This window comes from Trachemys scripta, chromosome 8 (genome assembly GCF_013100865.1).
Source record: "Trachemys scripta elegans isolate TJP31775 chromosome 8, CAS_Tse_1.0, whole genome shotgun sequence".
In the NCBI taxonomy this organism is placed as follows: Eukaryota; Metazoa; Chordata; order Testudines; family Emydidae; genus Trachemys; species Trachemys scripta.
Genome location: NC_048305.1, coordinates 104704002 through 104727931, shown reverse-complemented (window position 1 = coordinate 104727931; position 23930 = coordinate 104704002). Strand labels below are relative to the sequence as shown.

The 23930-nt window shown below is 39.4% G+C and overlaps 1 protein-coding gene across 9 annotated transcripts in view; it reads left to right on the top strand.

Moving 5' to 3' along the window:
- The window catches only part of MAST2 (microtubule associated serine/threonine kinase 2), a 320067-nt gene that overhangs the window by 256581 nt on the left and 39556 nt on the right, over positions 1-23930 (top strand). For all 9 annotated transcript variants that reach the window (XM_034779933.1, XM_034779932.1, XM_034779940.1 and 6 more), the window contains 3 exons: positions 6831-6906; positions 7745-7954; positions 18864-18965. In XM_034779933.1, coding sequence (XP_034635824.1) covers positions 6831-6906; positions 7745-7954; positions 18864-18965 — 388 coding nt within the window. The remainder of the gene's footprint in view (positions 1-6830; positions 6907-7744; positions 7955-18863; positions 18966-23930) is intronic.

Genomic DNA, 23930 nt, shown 5'->3' with positions numbered 1-23930 from the left:
AAGTATCAGAGGGGTAGCCGTGTTAGTCTGGATCTGTATAAAGCAACAGAGTCCTGTGGCACCTTTAAGACTAACAGATGTATTGGAGCATAAGCTTTCGTGGGTGAATGCCCACTTTGTCGGATGCATGCATGCATGCATCCGACGAAGTGGGCATTCACCCACGAAAGCTTATGCTCCAATACATCTGTTAGTCTTAAAGGTGCCACAGGACTCTGTTGCTTTTTACAGATCCAGACTAACACGGCTACCCCTCTGATACTATAGCAGTTATGTCTGTCTTATCTCTGTTTTGTTAGACAAGCCTGTATTCTCACACCCTAGTCTCCAAGTTTCCTAGGGGAGTGACAAATGCATTTCCCACTATTAGAGCACCTTCCCCAGTCTGGGACATGAACCTCATCTTAACAATGTTGATCAGTCCCCACCCCTTGTCTCCTGTCTCAAACTTATTAGAACAACTGTGTATCAAAGCGGCATTTGTAATAGCCATTGTCTGTGCTAGGAGGATTAGCGAGCTCAGAGCCTTGATTCCTCTCCACCTTGTGGTCCATAAAGACACAATTGTCATGAGCTCTCATCCCAACTTGGTGCCATCAGTGGTCTCAGATTTTCTTCTGTCACAGTGTATGTCCCTTTCCTTCCCCCCACCCCCGCCACTGTGCTCACACAGGAGAGTCCTACTTGTGCTCAATTTTAAGCATGTGAGTGGTCTCATTGACTTATCACTTTGTAGGATCAAGACTTCAGATAGTGACCAGTACCACAAGTTTCAGAAAAATGTACAAGAAACCCTACGGCCAACAGTTACGGAATAGCCATCCTATAGGGAAAATTTCTTCTTATCCCCATCGTCACTAAGTAGTTGGCTTATGCCCTGAAGCATGAGGGCTTATATCCCTTATGAAAGTATAATTTTATCATATTGAAAGTAACTTTGGAAGTTTGTTTATATATAGATAAACTTTATTGAACCCTATTAAATTCTTGGCCTCGGTGATATTTCATGGCAGTGAGTTCCATAGGTTAATCATGCATTGTATTTGATAAAAAGGGAACATTTAAAAAAATATTTTAAAATTTGTTGCCTTTCAATTTCACTGACCATCCCCTGGCTCTCCTGTGATGAGAAAAGATAAAATTGGGTGTTCCTATTTGCCTTCCATACCATTCATTATTTTACCTCTAGCAACCCTTCTGTCTTTGAATTTGAATCTTTCAATCTTTCTTTGCATGGAAAGTCTTCCCATGCTTCTAATCATTTCTATTGCCTTTGTCTAAACAATTTCTATTTCTGTTATATCCTTTCTGAGATAAGTTGACCAAAACTTCTCCAGAGGACAACGTTCAATTGATTTATTTTACTTTTAGTATTTTTTCATCCTGTTCTTTATGTATCCTAACATTTTGTTTCCTTTCTTGACTGGTGTGCTGCATATTGAGCAGAGATTTCTTTGATCTGACCACAAACCCCAAGTCTTTTTCCTGAGTTGTTACAGTTAATTTAGTAGTTTTAGTTTTAGTAGTTAAAATGATTCCATCCAATGGACATTATCTTGTATTTGTCAATATTTATCTGCCATCCTGCTGGCCATTCACTTTGTTTATTTAGATCATGCTAAAGTTTTTCAGTCCTCTCCAGTCTCGACTAGCCTAAACTGTCTAATCTGTAAACTTTTCCACCTCACTACTGATCCCCGTTTCTAGATTAATAAATATTTTAAGAATCATTGATCCTAGGGCCACACCACTGTTAATGTTTTGCCATGTTGAAATTTGACCATTTATTCTTACTCTGCTTTCTGTCTAATCTAAGACTGTACTTTACCTCTCACCCTGTGACTACTTAGTTTTCATAAGTCACTTGTGACTTTGTCAAGGGCTTTTTGAAAGTTCAGATAAATTTTTGTTGACTGGTTCCTCTTTGTCCAATATTTTGTTAACATGCTCAAATAATCCTAATCTAGTAAAGAGGTCCGGTTTCAGTCCTAATGCAAATCTCTTGGAGAAAATGAATTAATTTTTGTTTCCTCAGAAATTTGTGTTAGAATCAGTTATTTTCTCTGCTGACAATCTTGACTTGTTAGAAGTAATCTATTAAATCCTATTGCATGTGCATAAGAAACCAATAGCAGGGCAACAAAATGTTAGTCTGAATTGTGTTCCACAATCTAAAACCAGCTGCAAATAATTTACATCCGTGGACTAAAAATAATATGGGGCTTATGTAAAATAAATGCAATAAACATAAGTAACATGCCAGATTTGATATAAATAATATTATGCTTATGGCAAACTCAGAAATGGGCTTACAAAGTACTCTGCAAAAAACACTCTGCATGCACAGATTCAGGCCAGCCGTCCTGTTTGTTCCCAGAACTTCGGCAGCAGAAGTATTGCTGTGTAATAGCTGTAATCTAGAGAAGCTGATTTTTATTCTAACTTGCACTGAGGCACTCCAGGTATAGCACTTTGCCTCAGAATTTCCTTACTCGGTGGTACCACAGCAATTGTCTGGTCAAACTGGAACAGAATTTACCAGCTGTAAGGTTGTGATTATGCAGCAAGTGAGCCTTAAATAAATATTCACGTTTCACATTTAATTTTCTGTACTTTTTTCCTTCCAATATACTCCCATATCCTCTAAAACGTTACCTGGTCGTGGTCTTAGCTTAGTATTCTGTCTTCTTTCTCTGCCCTATTTTTGTTTTTTGCAGTGTGTGTATTTGATCATCCACAACAAAGGCACAGAAACAGAGAGGTGTACATTTAAGTTTGAAATATAACATGGCTTCCAAAAGCTATACACAGTAGGTCTATCAAATGCTACTGTGTCTTCTAGGCACTTGTATCCAGTGTCTCTGTTGTCTCTCTTTAACACTGCACTTCTTGCTTTCTGTGAGTTTGAACATAAAAGTGGTATGTGAATTCTCTAGATAATGTTCTTTCATATAATCTTGGATGTTGGTAAAATTCACAATCTAGGGGACTGATCCTGCACCTATTGAAATGTCATTTGGTTGTTGAGTTCACAGAGAACAGGATCAGGCCTCAAGGGTTTTTATTTTATGCACATATGTCTCTGTGGATTTATAACATTCCCTTTGCTGTTAAAATTCTTTTTAGTGTCAGTGACAAAAGATTAAGGCATATGTTTTTAATTGTTTCCCGAGCAGTCTGAGTTTAGAAAGGTGGTGTTATGCATACATCCTCATTAGATCTTTTCTTCTCTGAAAGGGGTGAGACAGAAAGATCACAGGTTTGAGCTCCTCTGCATTTTTCTAATAAATGCAGCTGTCAAATTGAGAGAAAAATTACATATTAGGAAATATTTTGCTTTCATTTAGTCCTTTCTGCACTACAGTTTTCTAAGGCTTCATTTATTAATAGAAGTGTCACTCCCTAGAGTAGCTGCATATTTGCTATTTTTCAATTTATACAGATTCACGAATATGTATTTTGACAGGCAGAAATCCAGATACCTGTGTTGGCGAGATGTGCCACTTAAGGTCTGTTGGAATGTAATTTCACAAAGAGGGAAGTAAAACTGAGGTAGTTTTTCATTCTGCTAGTGAGCTTAAGGGGACAGATATTATTCTCCTAATGTCTGCTCTGCTGAAATGGAAAACTCACAGTAAATAAATCACCCCCCATTGACCCTCACAGAACAGAGAGAGAAAAGCCTCCTACCCTTCTATATTAAAATGTTATGCATGCATACAAAGTTTATCCCCACTCTGAAAGAAAATAATGCATTGCCTTGTGAAGCTTGACTTTCCAATATTGAACGTGAAATTATATTATACAGTATATTTGACTAAAGCTTCTGCATCTCAAACAGATGCCATGTCAATAAAAATATCAGAACTAACTTTATTCATGATATTAAAATTCCTTTACAATTCCCCCACACTGGAATCAGTTATCTGAATGGTTCTGATTTTTCTTTTTGCCTGGTAATCTATCTCCAAGGTGTTATAAAATAACCTGTTTTGTCTGCCTGATAGCCTTTGGTTAGTCAGTTATCTACATAATTACTTCTGTAGTTTCCCAGACTAAATCTCAACATAAAATGTTATAGTGCAATATATTACATCACAATCTTGCCATAGTGAATTAGACATTTAATTTGACATGTTATATTGGAGGATTTTGTTTTCAATGGTAATTTGGAAGTTGATTGGACTTTATCACTGCCTTTTGTGTGTTCTGTCATTCTGGAGAGTGAAAGAGGATATTCACCAGCAACTGAGTTGGAGGACAGGGGGGAAGGGGTGGAGGTGTGTGTGGCAGGGAAGCTACCAGTGCACAAGAAAGTGAGAATTAAGAGGGGTGGAGGGGAGGAGCTTTCTTTTCTGGTAAAATGGAAAACTTTTGCAGAAGGAAGATGGGGACTCATTATGTATTTCAGAATTGTCAAGAACATCACCAAGGGGCTCTCAAGGAAAACACTAAATAATATTCAGACACATTTCTGTCTAGACAGCATGTTTTCTCTACATTTCTTTCCCTCTTTTTATATTATTAAAGGCAGCTTGAAAAAAAAAAAACAGGAATTTTGTTTCTTATGGCCCTGATCCTGGGAACCAATACATTTGCTTAATTGGATTTTAATGGACTACTCATAGCAGTGAGGGTAAGCATGTGCACAGATGTTTTTAGGATCACAGCCAAGGACTCAACCATATTCCTGTGGCTTATGCCCCACTTAAGTCATGAAGAAAGGATGATAATTTCAAGTGGGGAACAAGAATCAGGTATAGATGAAGTGGTAAGAAATAAATGTCATATTTTGACTCAAACTTGTTTTGTAATGAGATGGAAGAATAAATGTAGAAAACGAGATATGTAGAGGAACTTAAGAACATAAGAACAGCCACACTGGGTCAGACCATTGGTTCATCTAGCCCAGTATACTGTTTTCCGACAGTGGCCAGTGCCAGGTGCTTCAGAGAGAATGAACAGAACAGGGCAATTTAGAGTGATCCATCCCCTGTCGTCCAGTCCCAGCTTCTGGCCGTCAGAAATTTAGGGACACCCAGAGCATGGGGTTGCATCCCTGACCATCTTGGCTAATAGTCAATGATGGACCTATCCTCCATGAACGTATATTTGCACCCAGATATATTTCTGGGCTTACAACATCCGGTAACGAGTTTCACAGGTTGACTGTGCGTTGTGTGAAGAAGCACTTATGTTTGTTTTAACTTGCTTCTAATTTCTCTTTATATTTTTAAAAGTTCTCTCTCTGGTGTCAGTAGCTCTTTACATTTAAATGTAATTAAACTTCACTTTATTACAGCTCTATCTATCTATTTCATCATTTGAAATAAAATTTCTCTAAAATATTCCTCATTCATATTAATAGGTATATTGTCTTTAGGAAGAATTTCAAAGGAAATATATACTTTGACTGATTAGCTATAGAAAGTCCAAATCTTTTTTTATTTTCCTCTCTAAAATAACTGTTCTCTGGCAATGGATTTGGTTTGAAGCATGTTTACTCAGTAACAAGTGTCACACCTTAATAAAAGCATGACACAATGTAATTCATGCCACTTTGATGGAAGGTATCTCACAAGTAAGAGATTGTTCTTGCTTCCTTCCACGAGTTAAGAGAGTAACATAATCTATGTTGTGTTATAAACCTACTGTTCCCAGGACATTGTTTTTGCCTTTAAATAGTTTTGCTACAGGATAGTATCTCTAACGCATGCAGCGTTTCAGATATATTTGTTCCTTTCAGAGAGACACATTTCACCTATCATAAGAAACTTTAAAATTATCTGTTTGAGTTGGTTCAGGCCAGAAATAATTGCATCTTTTAACATAGAGAATATATATTTAGCAAGATGTATACTCTTAAAATCATAAAAACAAATAACCATGTAATGTGTTATAATGGAAGTCACAGTTTAGTTTGAAAATAAAAACAATGAAACCAGAAAAATGAAGCCGTAGTGTGCTGCAGGCAATCAGGTAACTACGTGTGTAATTAATTTGTATGTGCATTACTCCATTCAGCCTTTAGCTCCTCTTAACCGTGGAATGAGTCATAGCATTACATACCAACATCAGATGTGATGAAATGAGATGCAACTAATCTTTTGACTGTAATCAAGCTGTAATACAGACTTAGCTTCTGTCAGGATTTAGTGTCCTGTTTTTCAGTGTCTTCAAGAAGCTAACTTGTGAAAGTGTTTTGCATACATTGTGTAATATGTAATGTGTGCACGGAGTGGTGTTAATAAAAATATATATATAAATTGGTGTGAATAACGTTGTAGTTCCTAGCGTCTTGCTTCACTTCACAGTGTCCCCTTTCAACATTACAGACTCTGGAGGAGTCCTCCATATTTCCCGCATTACCCCCATTTTCATTTATCCCTCCCTGGCAACATTCAGAGACCCTGAAGGAGGGATAAATGAAAATGGGGGTAATGCGGGAAATATGGAGGACCACACCACTGGGAACAGTAAAACAGTTAAAATTGGATTGATAAGCCTATGCATCAGTTTTAAATGTCAGTATATTTGATGTTGTCTTTACTTTGAAAAGAATGCCTGTTCTTAATTGATGTTAAAATTCTAGTGAAGACAAGGCAGTTGGTAGTTTTCGACCTGCTAACTTTCATGAAAACTACAAATTGCCTTCTCTTCAGGTGGATTTTAACCTGAGTTCAGACCATCCCTTTTTTTCGTAGGGAAGACAAGCCTGTGATGGCCATATCTGATCTAAGCAGCACACTCACAATGGCTGTTTGGGTTTTTTTTTTTTTTTACCATCAATGTAAAGATTATAAATTATGAATATATTTTTTTCCCTTCAGTCCTGGTCGTTCCCCGATTTCCTTTGACAGCGAAATAGTAATGATGAATCATGTGTACAAAGAAAGGTTTCCGAAGGTAAGGACCAATGTTTTGAACAATTTATTCACTGAAAGTATTAAACAACACTGTTTAGAATTAATTCATAAGCACTTACTTGAGAGAGATCCAGTTGCTTCATATGGTTTCTAAGCAGTGTAGTTTGTTCAGAGTTTGCAGACATACTCATCCTCTGTTTTTCACTTTAATCTCACAATTGAGAAATCAGAATTAATGTTTAGAGGACTGCTGATGGAAAACTTTAAAAAGCATCCTGGTGAGCGATTACTGTGTATGTTTCATATTTCCTGAATTCCTCTTCCCTTTCCCTATTTATTATTACAGGGAATGTGCATGAAGATAGGAACTTTTTTGCTAAATGCTCTTGCTCCCACTGCTTAATCCTGATTTGAAATAATCACCTTTGTTTTGTTACATCGCAGTTGATTATGGTCAAGGTCCCTGAGCACTCTGCAGCAATCTTGACCTAAATTCTTCTTCAAGACCCTTGGATTCTGTGACACTCCTGTAATAAATTTAATATTATGATTCCCATTCTGTGAGCACAGCACAGGGTTACAGAATCAGAGTTGAGGTTTTTATGGACCCTTAACACTGAATGTTCTGACTTTCAGAAACTTGGATTTTTTACTACAAGATTCTAATTATGTTTAAGTTAATTTACATGTCATTACAACCAGAACTCTTAGTTGGTCGTATTTTTTTTCTGTGAATTCTAATATCACTGAGCTTTCTTGAACAGTCATATATTTTGGCAATGAAAAAGTGTATCAGTTAGCATCCTATCTGTTCACATTTACATGTCAGGATAGCAAAATTCAAGTAAGTTTGTCTTCTTTTTATTCTTTGCTTTTAGGCCACAGCACAGATGGAGGAACGGCTGGCTGAGTTTATTGCTTCTAATGCTCCAGAGAACGTGCTGCAATTAGCAGATGGGGTCCTAAGCTTCATTTATCATCAGGTTATTGAGCTGTCCAGAGACTGCCTGGATAAATCACGTGAAGGACTTATTACTTCCCGGTACTTTTATGAGCTGCAGGAGAACTTAGAAAAACTCCTACAGGATGTAAGTCCACTTAGAAAATATATAATACGTTGCTTTGATTAAACCTTTAACAATAAATAAAACCTTGAGTTTTGGGAGAGCCAGTATGTTTCAATGGGTAGGACACCAGGTGGGGAGTTAGGAGACCAGTGTTAACATCCAAGTCTGCCACTGATATTTGGGCAAATCACTTCACCCTTGTACTCCAATTTTACAAAAATCAAGAAATGTACGTGAATGAGTTGGTGGAGTTTAGTGAAAATTCGGCTCAGCCAAGTAAAAGAAATTGCTTTACTTTCATGTACTTTAAGAATTTGAATGACTTATTAATGAAGATAGTGCCTTGAAGGAATAAAAACATCATAGTTTATAGTGTTACTATAAATATTTGTTTTACAAAGGATTTTCAAAAGTTGAACTTTATTCATTTTTTTTTTAGTTCTGCAATGTATTTTGTAGCATTCAAAATATTAACAAAACACAGGACGACACAAACTTTAATACATGTTGATTGCACTTCAGCTATTCAAACAAAATCACTGTTTTCTATAAAATAAAAGAAATATTTGATAAAAATGTCCCTAGAAGTTAATGTTTGTATGTCAGTTTAAATGTCTGTTTTACCTATATGTAAGCTGGACTGGAATTCTGCTGATGAATTTTGCTGGAGAGAACAAATTATAGGGATCAAAAGGATATGCCACAGCTGCCGTGATGGGTTTGTCGCTAGTGCTATTTGTTACCATAGTATAGGTTTTGGCTTGGGAACAACTTTCTAACTCTTGCTTCTTGGTTAGGGAGCAGTTGAGCTGGAATATTATGGAGGTGATGATGCCTGTAGCCTCCATATCTTGGAAGATCACAGGTATTGCCGAGTGATGTAAGAAGGGAGAGATGAGCTAAGTTAGTTGAAATAAAATTAGTTTATTCTCTATGTTGGGTTTTGTATATGTTCTGTGGAGCTGCATAGATATTTCCCTGAGCAGTTTGCAGCTCCCATGGTGTGAATTCTAGCAATTTGTACACCGTTGCCATTCTTTCCAGGTAATGGCACTGTACATGAGAAAATGGTATCAAGATTAAAAATACTGTGCAAAATACTAGGAACTTTTACTCATATTAGCTAAAATCTTTAGCAACCTGCTTTTGAAGACAGAGCTCCTCTTGGTATGTGCTGTAATTACTTGGGAGAGAAAACTCAAATTTGTCTTCATAAAGATCTTCCATTATGAAGAGGAGAATTCTGACAACACAAGAGTCTAAGGGGATGCCTGGTGACGGTATCTGTGAGGTTTTTTAAAATGTTGCTTATATATGTTAGAACTAACTACTATGAACAATACATTTCGGTGGTACATTGATTTTTATACTGATCTTAAATATCCTGTTTATCTTGTATTTTGCTTACACAGTTTAGTCTAACTCATACTTTTTTCAGTTAATGTTTCTTCTCTTATGAGTATGAATTAATTACTAGGAAGTGCATTGTTGCTAAAGCCCTCAGAGATAATCTTGTGACATTTGCAAGTAACAACAGTTAACCTTTTATTTTGAGGACTTAGCAGAGCAGAAGAGTGTTTTAATTATTTATTGATAAGTGAATTTGTAGCATTCATGAAAGTGACAGTGAAGACTAGTTCTTAAATACTGTCCAGGAATGCCATTGCCAATGAGTTCTCCTTCCTAGAGCTATGTGGCTGGATTGCCATGAAAAGAGTTCCCAGACACCATCTGAGATGCTTGTGTGTTTGGAAGTTTAGTTCAGCACAAAAGTAGGATGTGTCTTTATGTTCCAGGGCAAGTATCACAAATTTCAATAGCAAATACAGGTTTTACTACAATCACAGCTAGTCATGGTGTGGTATTGTTTGCACGCTGTTGGCTCCATCCCATGGAGCCCTGGATATGATCAGATGAGCATACTTCCACATGAGCTCTCTAGCCCTTCATGTGCATCCGAATGAGTCTAGACTTGGTGGACTTACAGAAACCTTTGTTGCTACATCCCTCTGTCAGGCTGCCCCTCAGGCGATATCAGAATGACAAGACCTGATAACCCACAGTGGAAAAAGCTGACCAGAGATTCCAGTCTGTAGGAACGGAGGGGTTGTATCTCACCAAAGAATTTGTCCCGGAGTAACTGTCTTTAAAAGGAAATGTGAAAATTAGACCAGACTAGAAACGTGAGCAGCACAAGCTTCCAGGGCAAGCTAAGCAACACCTCAGTGTGGGTACAGTTAGACAATGCCACCATGGCTCTTTAGAGAAACTGAGAAGGAGGCACAAGAAGCAAAGATGTCACTGAAGAGTTGCACCCACTGATGACTTTTGTGGGGAAAAAAATCTCTCAACCACTCGCATAGCTCAAGACCTAAGCGATGAGGCAGATGGGCTAACAGGCAACAGGTATACACAAGAAAATGGGAATTCAATTTCAGTTTCAGAAGCTATGTCTTTGGTGGGTAAATCCACAGCTGAGTGCAGACACCGCGCTCAGTAGAGCAGAACTTTATCATGCCAAGTGCAACAAAAATCATTAAGGGTATGGAATGGCTTCCGTATGAGGAGAGATTAATAAGACTGGGTCTTGTCAGTTTAGAAAAGAGACGGGTAAAGGGAGATGTGATTGAGGTCTATAAAATCATGCCTGGTGTAGAGAAAGTTACTACTTCTCATAACATAAGAACTAGGGGTCACCAAATGAAATTAATGGGCAGCAGGTTTAAAACAAATAAAGGAAATATTTCTTCACACAACACAGAGTCAACCTGTGAAACTCCTTGTCAGAGGATGTTGTGAAGGTCAAGCACCATAAAGGGTTCAAAAAAGAACTAGATACATTCATAGAGGATAGGTCCATCAATGGCTATTAGCCAGGATGGGCAGGGCTAGTGTCCCTAGCCTCTGTTTGTCAGAAGCTGGGAATGAGCGACGGGATGGATCATTTGATGATTCCCTGTTCTGTTCATTCCCTCTGGGGCACCTGGAACTGGCCACTGTCGGAAGACAGGATACTGGTCTAGCTGGACCTTTGGTCTGACCCAGTAGGGCCATTTTTATGTTCTTATGTTCATATATATTTCCACACCTGCCCTCTTATAGGCAGGGTGTTCCAAAAGGTAGGTAAGATCCCAGGGGAAGCAAGCCTAAGGGGAAAAACAGTTTAAGAGAGTGGGCAGTTTTTCAGAGAGAAATTATTAAGGACACAATAGCAAACTATCCCAGTGCGTAGGAAAGATAGGAAGTATTGCAAAAGACCACTGTGGCTTAACCAGGAAATCTTCAATGATCTGAAACTCAAAAAGAGTCCTACAAAAAGTGGAAACTAGGTCAAATTACAAAGGATGAATATAAACAAACAACACAAGTATGTAGAGACAAAATTAGAAAGGCCAAGGCACAAAACGAGATTAAATAGCTAGAGACATAAAGGGTAACAAGAAAACAGTTTACAAATACATTAGCAGCAAGAGGAAGACCAAGAACAGGTTAGGCCCATTATTCAGTGAGCGGGGGGAAAGTGGGGGGAACAATAACAGAAAATGTGAAAATGGCAGAAGTGCTAAATGACTTTTTTGTTTCCGTTTTCACCAAAAAGGTTAGTAGCGATTGGACATCTAACATAGTGAATGCCAGTGAAAATGAGGTAGGATCAGAGGCTAAAATATGGAAAGAACAACTTAAAAATTACTTAGACAAGTTAGATGTCTTCAAGTCACCTGATGAAATACATCCTAGAATACTCAAGGAACAGACTGAGGAGATATCTGAGCCATTAGCGATTATGTTTGAAAAGTCCTGGAAGGCAGGAGAGGTTCCAGAGGACTGGAAAAGGGCAAATCTAGTGCCAGTCTATTAAAAGGGAAATAAGGAAAACCCAGGGAATTACAGATGAGTCAGTGTAACTTCAGTACCTGGAAAGATAATGGAGCACATAATTAAGCAATCAATTTGCAGACACCTAGATTAGAAGATAGTGAGATAAGTGACAGTCAACAGGGATTTTTTGACAGAGTAACAAGCCTTGTGGATGGGGGGAAGTGGTAGATGTGGTATATCTTAACGTAAGGCTTTTGATATTGTCTCACATGATCTCCTCATAAACTAAGGAAATACAGCCTAGATCACTGGTTCTCAACCTATTTACCATTGTGGGCCGTATCCAGTACTATTTGTTTGGCCCTGAGGATGTCACATGGGCCACAGCTGTGCTGATTGGTCCGCAAGTGGCCCATGGGCCATAAGTTGAGAAACATTGGCCTAGATGGAGCTACTATAAGGTGGGTGCATAACTGGTTGGAAAATCATTCCCAGCGAGTAGTTATCAGTGGTTCACAGTCAAGCTGGAAGGGCGTATCGAGTGGGGATCAGTTCTGGGTCCAATTCTGTTCATCTTCATCAATGGTTTGATAATGATATAGAGAGTACACTTATAAAGTTTACAAATGATACCAAGCAGGAAGGAGTTGCAAGTGCTTTGGAGGATAGGATTAAAATTCAAAATGATCTGGACAAACTGGAGAAATGGTGCGAAGTAAATAGGATGAAATTGAATAAGGACAAATGCAAAGTACCCCACTTAGGAAGGAACAGTCAGTTGCACACATACAAAATGGGAAATGACTGTCTAGCAAGGAGTACTGCGGAAAGGGATCTGGGGATCATAGTGGGCCACGAGCTAAATATGAGTCAACAGTAATACACTATTGAAAGAAAAGCAAACATAATTCTGGGCTGTATAATGGGAGTTTTGTAAGCAAGACATGAGAAGTAATTCTTTCGGTCTACTCCACGCTGATTAGGCCTCAACTGGAGTATTGTGTCCAGTTCTGGGTGCCACATTTCAGGAAAGATGTGGACAAATTGGAGAAAGTCCAGAAAAGAGCAACAAAAATGATTAAAGGTCTAGAAACCATGACTTATGAGGAAGATGGAAAAAATTGGTTTTGTTTAATCTGAAGAAGAGAAGACTGAGTGGGGACATAACAGTTTTTAAGTACATAAAAGGTTGTTACAAGGAAGAGGGAGAAAAAAATTTTCTTAACCTCTGAGGCTAGGACAAGAAGTAATGAACTTAAATTGCAGGAAGGGAAGCGAGCCCGGCCGGGGCTCCGCTCTCCCCGGCGGCCAGAGTGCCGGGAGGAGGGCGGCTCTGCTGTCCCCGGAGGCCGGAGCACCGCGCCACGCCGCCCCCCTCCAGGTGCCGCCCCAAGCACAAGCTTGGTGGGCTGGTGCCTGGAGCCGGCCCTGAATGCAGAATAAGCTCCCAAGGAAAGTGGAGAAGCTCCATCAGTTGGTCTTTTAAGTCTAGACCCGACAAATACATTCGAAAATGTTCAGTGGAGAACAACCTAGCATTGTCAGGGAGCGGGATTGAATGATGTAAGAGGTTCTTTCCATCTCTGTCTTCTCTAATTGAATGAGACTATTTTTTATATTTAGAGGGGTTTTTTAATGGTGAATTTAAAAGCCCTATTGTGAGTCTCTTTTCTCTTATGGAAACAAAACCCATCCTTTACTATAACATTTGAGAGGATATTCCTAGGGTTCCCTTCTAGCAACAGCACTGGGGAGGAAATGGAAGGCAGCCCAGCTCCTACAGTCAGCTGGGCATGAGGGTCATGATCCAGCATTCCCCACCTGCATAGTTCTGAGGTAGTTGGGGGGGGGGGGAAAGAGTAGAAAGAAAGAACAGGGCAAACCCTCCTCCCCCTCCTCTTGGAGTAAGGGAGAAGACACCCATGCCCCTGTCTCCACAAAGTGATAGACAGAGGTCATGTTTGAGGCAAGCACATATCCCCGCAGTACCTCAGATTTCAAGGAGCAGCAGAGAGAACTATAACCAGCTTTGCTGTCTCTAGACGCTGCCCACCTGGGCTTCGAATTCTCCCATATGCAGTTTTTCTCCTCCCTAGTAGAGCAGCCCTTTGTTGTACTGTCAAAGTTTGGGGCTGGGGGAAATAAACTGAGTCTGACCTTTTCCTCTCCCCACCTTCAAGCTCACCCTCAGATCTGGGGAGGTCGACCCTACCCGGGGAGGAGAGAGTGGCTGGTCAGACACGTCTCCCATTTCTTCCCTTTACCCCATTCAGTGATGCTTCCAAAAGAGCCGTCCCCTTTACCTCTCTCTTCAAGCACAAGGCGAGCTGACATTGAACTGTTACTGTGTAAGGTATGGCAATCATCTCCACGCTTCTGCAGTAATTGACAGTCAGGAGCTGCCCTGCCCCCTCTCCTTTAGCTTCTTCCGCAGGGTCAGGGTGGGATGGGCGAGTCAATTCTTCATAATTTTAATTGATTTTCTTAAATTGACTCTAGCCCACCCGTTACCTAAAGGAGAAATGAGGAAAAAGAACAGGGAGAGATAAGATTGGTTCGGTGCTAGCACAATAATAAAATAATAAATAATCATAATAATAGTACTGCCTAGAGGTTTACTGTTTGCAAGAATGCATGCTGGTTCCGATGACTTGTCGCCAAGGACCTCTTTCTTGAGGTTATCCCTTTCAAGGGCTGAGGCATAAACCTGAAGCAAGATGCATCTTTAGGAGGGAAAGGACTGAATAGTGGGGAGAGGACGAGGAGGTTAGAGAGAAGCTGAGAGAATACCAGACACTTTTCTTTCCACCTCTCTTCCTCTTGCTTTACTCTCTCCTCTCACTCCTGTCTTCTCTTTTTCGTTGCTTTTTGAATGTGTATGAATCCCTTTCTTCCCTACCTTTTCTTTTCCATTCTCCCTTAGATGCACCCCAAACTATGAAAGGACACATTCAGGATATTTCAGATTAAATGCAAAGACATGTCAATGTGATTTCTTTCAGAGACACAGAACAGAGCTACTAACATGTGAGAATACTTCAAAACTCGGTTACTATGTTTAGACCATGAGCTCTTGGGAGCAGGGTACTCACCTTTGGTTAGTTTTTAAGATGCTGTGCACATTTATAGCACTATATAAAAATAATAGATACAATGAGGACTATTTTAAATTGCACTCACTGCTGCAGTATGGAACAGCAATATAGTCCATTGTTTATCTACGGTATTTGCATAAACTGGAGCAGCATCAGGGAACCAAATGTCTTTATCACAGAATAAGGAAATTAGTCTGCAGAAGGTCAGTGAATGACAGGAATGGTGGAAGTGTGGATGGTACGTAGCTTAGCAAAATCTGTTCTTTTAAAGGAAGAATATTTTAAAGGATAAAGTACATTTAAAACAAAACCCTGGATAATCAGATTTTTTTTAAAGCCGGAATTTCAAGTATTGGGAAAAGAAAATATTAAACTTTGACGGTTCAGATTGTACAAAAACTTCATCATAAAACAAAGAGTAAGTACATTATAAAGAATCAAATATTCAGACATAGCTGATGTGGATATAGCAAGACAGAAAACTTAGAGGCACTTAAATACCAAATCTTGTTATAAAATACCAAAATGTTACCGTAGCAAATAATATTAATTCACTTGTATGTAAGTATAAAGTGTCATATTTGAGCCACAAAGTATTTGGTTTATTAAATAATTGGATTTATCAGGTGGACTTCCTGAAGTAGGCATGAATTCAAAATAATTTTTTTAGACATAACTTCCATGAGAAGCTTAAAGTTTGAAGTCAGAATATTAGAAAATAAAGTAAAAGCCTTCTTATATGGAGCCGTAGTATTGATTTCTTTATCTTTTACCTCATGAAACAAAGTAGAAACAGAGTTCAGAACAAAAGATTAGTCAGTTATTGCGCTGACGCAATGACTAACCAGACAAAATGAGTTGAATTGGCCATATTGTATATTTACACAATTAGTCAGATTTTCTGATGGAAAGAAAGATGAGGGATATACAGGTGTATCTGTAAATGAAACAAAGAAAAAGAGGCCTTATTACGATTATATTATGCTGATTTTATATTTTCCACTTGAAAATTGGAATTGCTTTCTTAATTAATGCATAAGTGAAATGTATTGGTTCTTGGCACTGCAGCTCTGCTGTTTTGGTTCGTATCAGTATATTAGCTCAATTACAGTGTTGTGACTTGCATATTCCAGTCATTGGTCCTGCTGAACCCCAGGGGAGGACGGTGATTTTAATTTCATGCCTCAGTGGCTACAGTTAGTGACGGATGGGTCTTTCAGATAAGGGAATCGCTTTGTAAATTACCCATCGCTACCTCCTATACATGTGTCACTGGAAATAGCTTGGTGTGTACAGGAATGGCATCAGCCTCCACCCGTAACCCCTACGCTCCCCTCCCCTCAAGAAAAACAAAACAAAAACCCTGAAATGACACCAGCAACCTTCAGACAAGCATGTCGTCATTGAGAACTGCTAATTAGATGGCATGCATCATACCAAGGCGCATGGTAGAAGCAGGCAGTTGTTTGGTATATAAGCCTGTGATTTTGAGATACTATAACTGGGGCAGATTGTAAACAAGACATCTGTAGAGATGTCTGGACTATCCTGTGAGAGAAGGAAACAAGAAGAAGCAATTTTACTGAGGATCTTGGAACAACAGCGCTGTGCAGAGATTATGGCTGAGTGGCTCTTACAAGTTGTGTTTGATTTTTGTAATCCTGTAGTTCTCAATCTTTTTTTAGTCTTTCTTTATCATTTGACAGACATGAGTTAGTGTTTCATTTTCAGAACAGAACACCTGATTTGAATCAGTTATATTTTTAAGAATATTTTGTCTGTGTCTTCTTAGTGAATTAGAAAGAATGAAAACAATACAACTTGATTTATAATAATAAATTGCCTTTGACAATATAAATATAGATGCAAAAGAATAAATAGTTTTTTTCTATATAATTTACATTATCTGGAAGTAAATTGACATTCCATTTGCATGGCTCTTGTATCAGAAATAATACACTGTGGTTAATGTTTTAGTTATTTAAATATAGATAACCTATGATGATCTATAAAAATCCTTTTGAATATGAAGACACTGAAATTTTATCCAAAATTCATGCTTTGTCTCATTACTTTAACTGGGTGTTGTACTGTGGCGCACAGAGGAGAGAATACAAAGTGTCCCCAGTTAGATAATTGTCTGTTTACTATTTAGTAATTAGCTTTGAAATACATTCTGTTAAAAATCTGTCAAGTAGTTATGGGTTTCAAAATGTTATTCTCTGTGACTTTCATTTGTAATATACCCACAAAGCATCTCCTGTGTTCTCTTTGGTTGACGTATCAGTAGTTCTATAGATAAGTCCTTTTGTTTTAGGTTAAAATTCTAATGCTGTATTATTACATGACCTGTTAAACAACAATAAACTATTCCAGATAAAGCAATAGCTTATTTTCCAAAGGAAAAAGCTTTAGTAAGAAATGATGAGAACATACCTTTTTAAAATTGTACTTTATGATTTTCCAGTTCAGAATCCAGGCTTCCCTAAACCCTTCCTTAGTGGCTATCAACGCTGTCTGTTTTCTCAAACGTGTATGGATTTTTTTGTTTTGTTTTAATGAGCACTATTAAATGAACCTCTGTTTCTTGCCACCTGAATCCTTGTTGATAAAATATCATGCCTGCAGGCAACTGAAAGCACAGAGGTAATGTTTGTCACCCAGCCAGTTCAGGACTCTGTTTCTGTGGCTGGGCTAAAGCAGAATGTATAGTCTACAAGATCTTAGGGAAAAAGAAGAACAGGAGTACTTGTGGCACCTTAGAGACTAACAAATTTATTAGAGCATAAGCTNATAGAGTCCTGTGTCAGGGAGTGGCCACTTAGAGACTGAGGTCTCAGTACGATGAAGTGCTTGGTACCTGTTAACAATGGGGACTCTTGTTCATTTGACACCAAGAGATCCCTTGAATACCAGAACTCTTGATAGGTTTCAGAGTAACAGCCGTGTTAGTCTGTATCCGCAAAAAGAAGAACAGGAGTACTTGTGGCACCTTAGAGACTAACAAATTTATTAGAGCATAAGCTGTCGTGGACTACAGCCCACTTCTCATATGCATCCGAAGAAGTGGGCTGTAGTCCACGAAAGCTTATGCTCTAATAAATTTGTTAGTCTCTAAGGTGCCACAAGTACTCCTGTTCTTCTTTTTGCGGATACAGACTAACACGGCTGCTACTCTGAAAGATCTTAGGGGTACTTTGTCAGTTTATTCTGAATACCTTTAGAGAACTGGAGGCTGACAGTCCCTTATCAACCTGCATCGTGAAGTATTATTTACGTGTGCTTTGGATCTTGTGCTGTAGCCAATCTAGCACAGAGCAAGCAAGAAGGGAAATGGTCTTTTTGTACCTCCCAGAATCTGTCTTCATATTTTCCAGGCATTAGTTTAGTTGCTTTCTTTCTTATAAAAAGAAAAGGGAAACCTCGATGAAACTAAGCATTGAGTTTATAGTGAAATGGCAAAAACCTATTGTCCTAAAGGAATAAAATCTGTCAACAGCAAAAGTATTTTCTGTGTAGTTTGTGTTCTTCTGTGCACTGTACATCAGGTATTAACAATTTGATTGGCAGAATAAGAAGAATGAAATTGGAAGAGAAATGCACGTTAAGATCTTCCATGGTAATAAGTAAGAAATGCATGCAAAACTGTAGAAGTAAACTTTAAAATTTTACATCATTCTCTAGAATTCAGCACCCTGGAAAGGAAAACCGTTCCAGTGATAACATCTAATAGACTAGAAATCTTCGTTTAAATTAAAAAGCCACCATGGCTAAGGGAGATTTTCAGGTAACTCCTAACAAAAAGGGCCTCTAGCATATTCATTGCCTGAAAAAGGGAATCAGTTATACTGGAAAAGCTGTATATGATTTGGCAACACAGAATGAGCTTTGTTAATTGCTTAGCCTGACTCGGTCATGCCTTCACTGCTGAATTATGGTTACCAAGCTGATTGCTCTAGATTTAGTGTTTGACGAGTCACTGTTTGAACAATAACGTGATGTTTTGCTCTCCGCAGGCCCACGAGCGATCAGAGAGCTCAGAGGTGGCTTTTGTTACCCAGCTTGTGAAAAAGCTGATGATCATCATTGCACGACCGGCTCGACTGCTTGAGTGCCTGGTAAGCACAATCCTCAGAAGAAAGTGTATCTGTTTTGAAGTGCCTGATTGGGTACACAAGACAGGAAGAAGAACCAATTCTTACAGGGAAAATATGTTTTTGAAAAAATAGGTCCAAATCCAAAATAAGGACACATAGGGCCTCTCTGGACGTGTAGAGCCCATAAAGTGGGTATAAATTGCCAGAACAGCTTAAAGGAGCTAGCCTACTTAAAGGATCCTTAGTGCAAATGAGAATTGGACTCTGAGGGTATGTCTACACAGCAAAGGAAAACCTGTGACTGGCCCCTGCCAGCTGACTCGGGCTCGGGCTGCAGGACAGTTTCATTGTTGTGTGGACTTCCGGGCTTGGGCTGGAGCCCGAACTCTGGGATCCTTTCCCCCTCAGGGCTCAAGAGCCCAAACCCAGAAGTCTACACAGCAGTGAAACAGCCCTGTGAGCCCACTTCAACTGGCACAGGCCGACGTGGGTTTTTCTTTGCTGTGTAGATGTACTCTGAATTTTTTAAAAAATTGTCACGTTCTCTGAGTGTGGAACTAGACGTGTGCAGGTGGGGACAATCCAAGGGAGTCTGTAAGCAAGATTAAATTCTGTACAGAACAGCCTGAATATATTGAAGAGCAAGTCATACATTTCTTTCTAAACTACCCACTCAGACTAGTAAGAGGACATAATTTTACACTTAGTTCTGGACAGTAGGAACAAAGAATGCGGGCCGTACCTGCAGAATGGGGACTCAGTGTCTTGAAAAGCAGTGACTCTGAAAAGGATTTCGGGATCATAGTGGACAGACAGCTGAACGTGAGCTACCAGTGTAATATTGTGGGGAAAGGGGCTAATATGATCCTTGGATGTACAAAAAGGGGAGTGGGGAGGTGATTTTATTTCTGTAGCTGGCATTGAGTGAGATTGGTATTGGAATACAATACTGTGTTCAAACATCAAACAAAGAGATGCTGAAAAATTGGAGAGAGTGCAGACAAGAGCCCCAAAACGATTCAGGGGCTGGCGAAAATGCCTTTCAATGACTGACTTAAGGAGCTCAATCTGTTTAGTTTATCAAAAAGATCAAGAGGTGATTTTATTGTGGTATATGGGTACCTCTGTGGAGAGAAAATACAAGGAATTTAAAGGCTCTTTAATCTAGCAGAGAAATGGAGAACAAAAATCAGTGGAGTTGAAGCCAAAATAGTCAAATGAGAAATAAAGCATATATATTTAACAGTGAGGATGATTAACAGTTGGAACAAACTACCGGAAGTGGTAGATTCTCCATCTCAGTTCAAATCCAGACTTGGATGCCTTTCTGGAAGAGATGCTTTAGTGAAACATGTTATTGGGCTCAATACAGGGCTAGTCACTGGATGAAATTATCTGGCTCCGTGTTACACAGGAGGTCAGATTAGATCCTCTAATGCAGGGGTGGCCAACCTACGGCTCCGGAGCCACATGCGGCTCTTCAGAAGTTAATATGCGGCTCCTTGTACAGGCACCAACTCCGGGCTGGAGTTACAGGCGCCAACTTTCCAATGTGCCGGGGGTTGCTCACTGCTCAACCCCTGGCTCTGCCACAGGCCCTGCCCCCACTCCATTCCTTCCCGCCCCCTCCCCTGAGCCTGCCGTGCCCTCGCTCCTCCCCCTGAGTCTCATGCATGCCATGAAACAGCTGATCGGGAGGTGCTGATTGGTGGGGCTGCCAGTGGGCAGGAGGCACTGGAAGCAGTGGGGAGCTGATAGGGGGCTGCTGACGTATAACTGTGGCTCTTTGGCAATGTACATTGGTAAATTCTGGCTCCTTCTCAGGCTCAGGTTGGCCACCCCTGCTCTAATGGGCCCTTCTGGCCTTGGAACCTATCAAGCTGAGTAAAGCTGCCTCTTTTTCAGGCATTATTGCAGCTAGATCACTTTTGGTATGATCCTGCTTAGAGATAGGCAGTGGCACAGCTCATGTAAGAAGCAAACTTTCAGAAGTTAATATGAGATTGTACCAACAAGGGACAGAGGGTCCTCTGGCACCTTTAAGACTAACAGAAGTATTGGGAGCATACGCTTTCGTGGGTAAGAACCTCACTTCTTCAGATGCAAGTAAAGCACAGGACCCTCTGTTGCTTTTTACAGATTCATACTAACACGGCTACCCCTCTGATACTTGATACCAACAAGGAGTGAGTTTCAGCATGTGAGCTGTTGGAAGACAAACTAGCTGTGTGAAGCTTTTTTCATAAGATGAACAGCTCAGTGCAACAAGACTTTGGGTTTTTTTTTTGGTTTTTGTTTTTTTTTTTTGCAAGGAGGAAAATTGACAACAAAATATATGTTTGTATTTTAATCTAGCTGAGTTTTCTTGAATAATAAAATTGAGAGTATAAGGCAGTTATTTACTGCATTGAGTCTTTCAACTCTCAGTGAATTTTCAAAGCGGTCATGGGGATTTTGCCGTATTGAGTGACTCATTAATTTTAACAATTTACTTGAAAATCTTCCCCACAAGTTGAAATTGGGATTGAAAAAGCAAAACTAAACTGAAATAGATTGCTATGAATCTCGTGGTGCTTACTTTGCTTAATACTGAAATTGATACATGTGTCACTAGAATAGCACACATCACCTTAGAAGGGTAAGAGAGCATTTGCCAAAGTTTAATGCCATCTCTATAGTGTGGTATTCCTCTTGGAAGCACTTCCTAAATCATACGTGCCATTAGCTGCAAATTAATGTATCAAGAGGTTCCTGTGCTAGCTGCCGCACCTGTCCTTCTGAGACCAGCGTGGGAGCAGGTGGAGGCAATAGAGTCTCTGAGATTTGAGTAATGAACTCCAAAGCTTGTAGTGACAGCCCTGAAAACAAAGTGGCAAGACCCCAAAGTATATAAATACTGTATAGTTCACTATTTTAGTATTCTCTGTGTGTTTTAAAGCACTCTATCTGCCTAACCATTTTAAGAAAGTTATTTATCTTATTCTACTGACCATAGTGCCATCAGTGCTAGCGTTCCATCTGATACTGCATATGGGAGCAAGAGGATCCTAATAGACAGCTTTCCATTGTAATAGTTTGGCTGTCAGTTTTCTCTTACACTTCGGAGCATGTGAATTCACCCATTTTTATAACTTAACCTTTGATTTTGCTGTGCTTTCATCAGACCAGATGTGCTGTTAAATTATACAAAATGTACTAAAATTGTTTCATAGGAAACAAATGCCATATCCAGCCATTCATATGACTCCTGCTTCTTCAATACAAAATGAAATGACTGAGCATGTAGGTCAGGTGAGGAAATTGGAGTAATGGGCGTAAAGGGTTGTAATTGTTTTGTACAATTTTGGTTATTTAATGTTTAAGTCTTACCTACCAGATTGTAAAATGTTTATTAAGGGCTGAGCATTTGGGCTTTGAAGGCAGCAATTCGGGCTCTCAGGTGAATACGTTAAGTAGACACATTTTTCAAATGTGTGTTATTTACCAATGAGACCCTCTCTTGGGGGAAATGTGCAATTTAACAGTGGTTTTTGACAGTGGTATTATATTGCAGACTGGAACACTGCTGCAGGAGGCTATTCCATTCGGTTATGTAAAACTACATTTAGAGGCGCTCTTAAAAGTATTTTCTACTAAAAAGATTAGTACAGCTCTATTGATTCCACCTCTCTTCCCCGTTCCTTCTTCCATCCTTTCCTTGTCTGTTATCTTTAACTATTATCTATCCACTGGCTGCTTTCTCTCCCCCAGTAAGTCAGTCTTATCTTGAAAAAAAATCCTTCCCTACTGCCCACTCCACCTGCCCCACTAGCCTTTTCCTACTACTTGCCTGTGTCTGAGCCTCACAGTTCGTAGACTTTGTCTCCACCAACTCTCCCTCTGATCTAGTTCCTGTCTGCTGCTCTTACGAAGATCACTAATGACTTCTTCCTAGCCAAGTCAGAGGCACTTCTCATCTCCTTCACTCATTGCTGCCTTTGGCAATATTGCCTATTATTTGCTTAGTGCTGATTTTGAGCTCATCACCAAATGGATTATACAACAAAGTGGTCTTTGCTCCAAGGTGCTAACAATTTTAAAAGTACCCTTTTCCTCCTCTACTTTCTCTCCTCTCTTGATTGTTATGATTGTATTTATTTTTGGGTTTGATTTTTTTTTTTTGGTCATCTCCTGTCTTGCTAACCACTCTTTCAGGTAAATTGTGCTGTTTGATGTCAGTCACTGATCCACTGTACAAAACTATTACTCAGTTCAAAATAATTTGGTAGTCTTTGCACAGGAGTCCAGCACTGGTAAACAACAAGGTTTGCAGATCAGAGTTAAAGGTACTTTAGCAACACTGTTTTAGCTGAAGCATGTGCATCCTGCCTGACTATCAAGTGGTCCTAGTCACCGCTGACAGGTTAATAGTTTAGAGCAGTTTGACAAACAGAAATTAAATCTTCTGTGATACTGAAATTCGTAACTGCATGCATGCAACATGGTTTGAAGCAAGATTACTGCCTTTATAGAATGTTTTGCTCAGCTAATTAAGTTTGATGGGAGCTTGCTGTTGAGTGGCTTAATTCATCTTTCTACCATACTGAGATGGCAGAAAACTTCACATAGGTCCTCACCTCAAAACTTCTGTTTCTATAGTGTACATCATGGATTGTAACAGCATAAGAACTTGGGGCAAGCTAAATATTTGAGGTATCATGACCTACTGCATAAATCCCCTACTGCCAACTTTTGTTTTATGAAATGTTTTCTTACCATCCCTGTTGTCTCTGTTCATTGGCAAGGCCAGTTGATCCAAGGATATAGACATCCAGCACAGTCTCTGAATACATCTAATGGTTTACATTTTTCTAGAGCAGGAGGCTGTGTGCATCATGTCGATATACTTGTGACTAGGTGTTTTGCAGCATCATTCAGCCTTGGAGTCAGTTTTGGATATATTTGAGCAGGCTAGATGTTAAAGCTTAACAATAACCATGCTTTTCC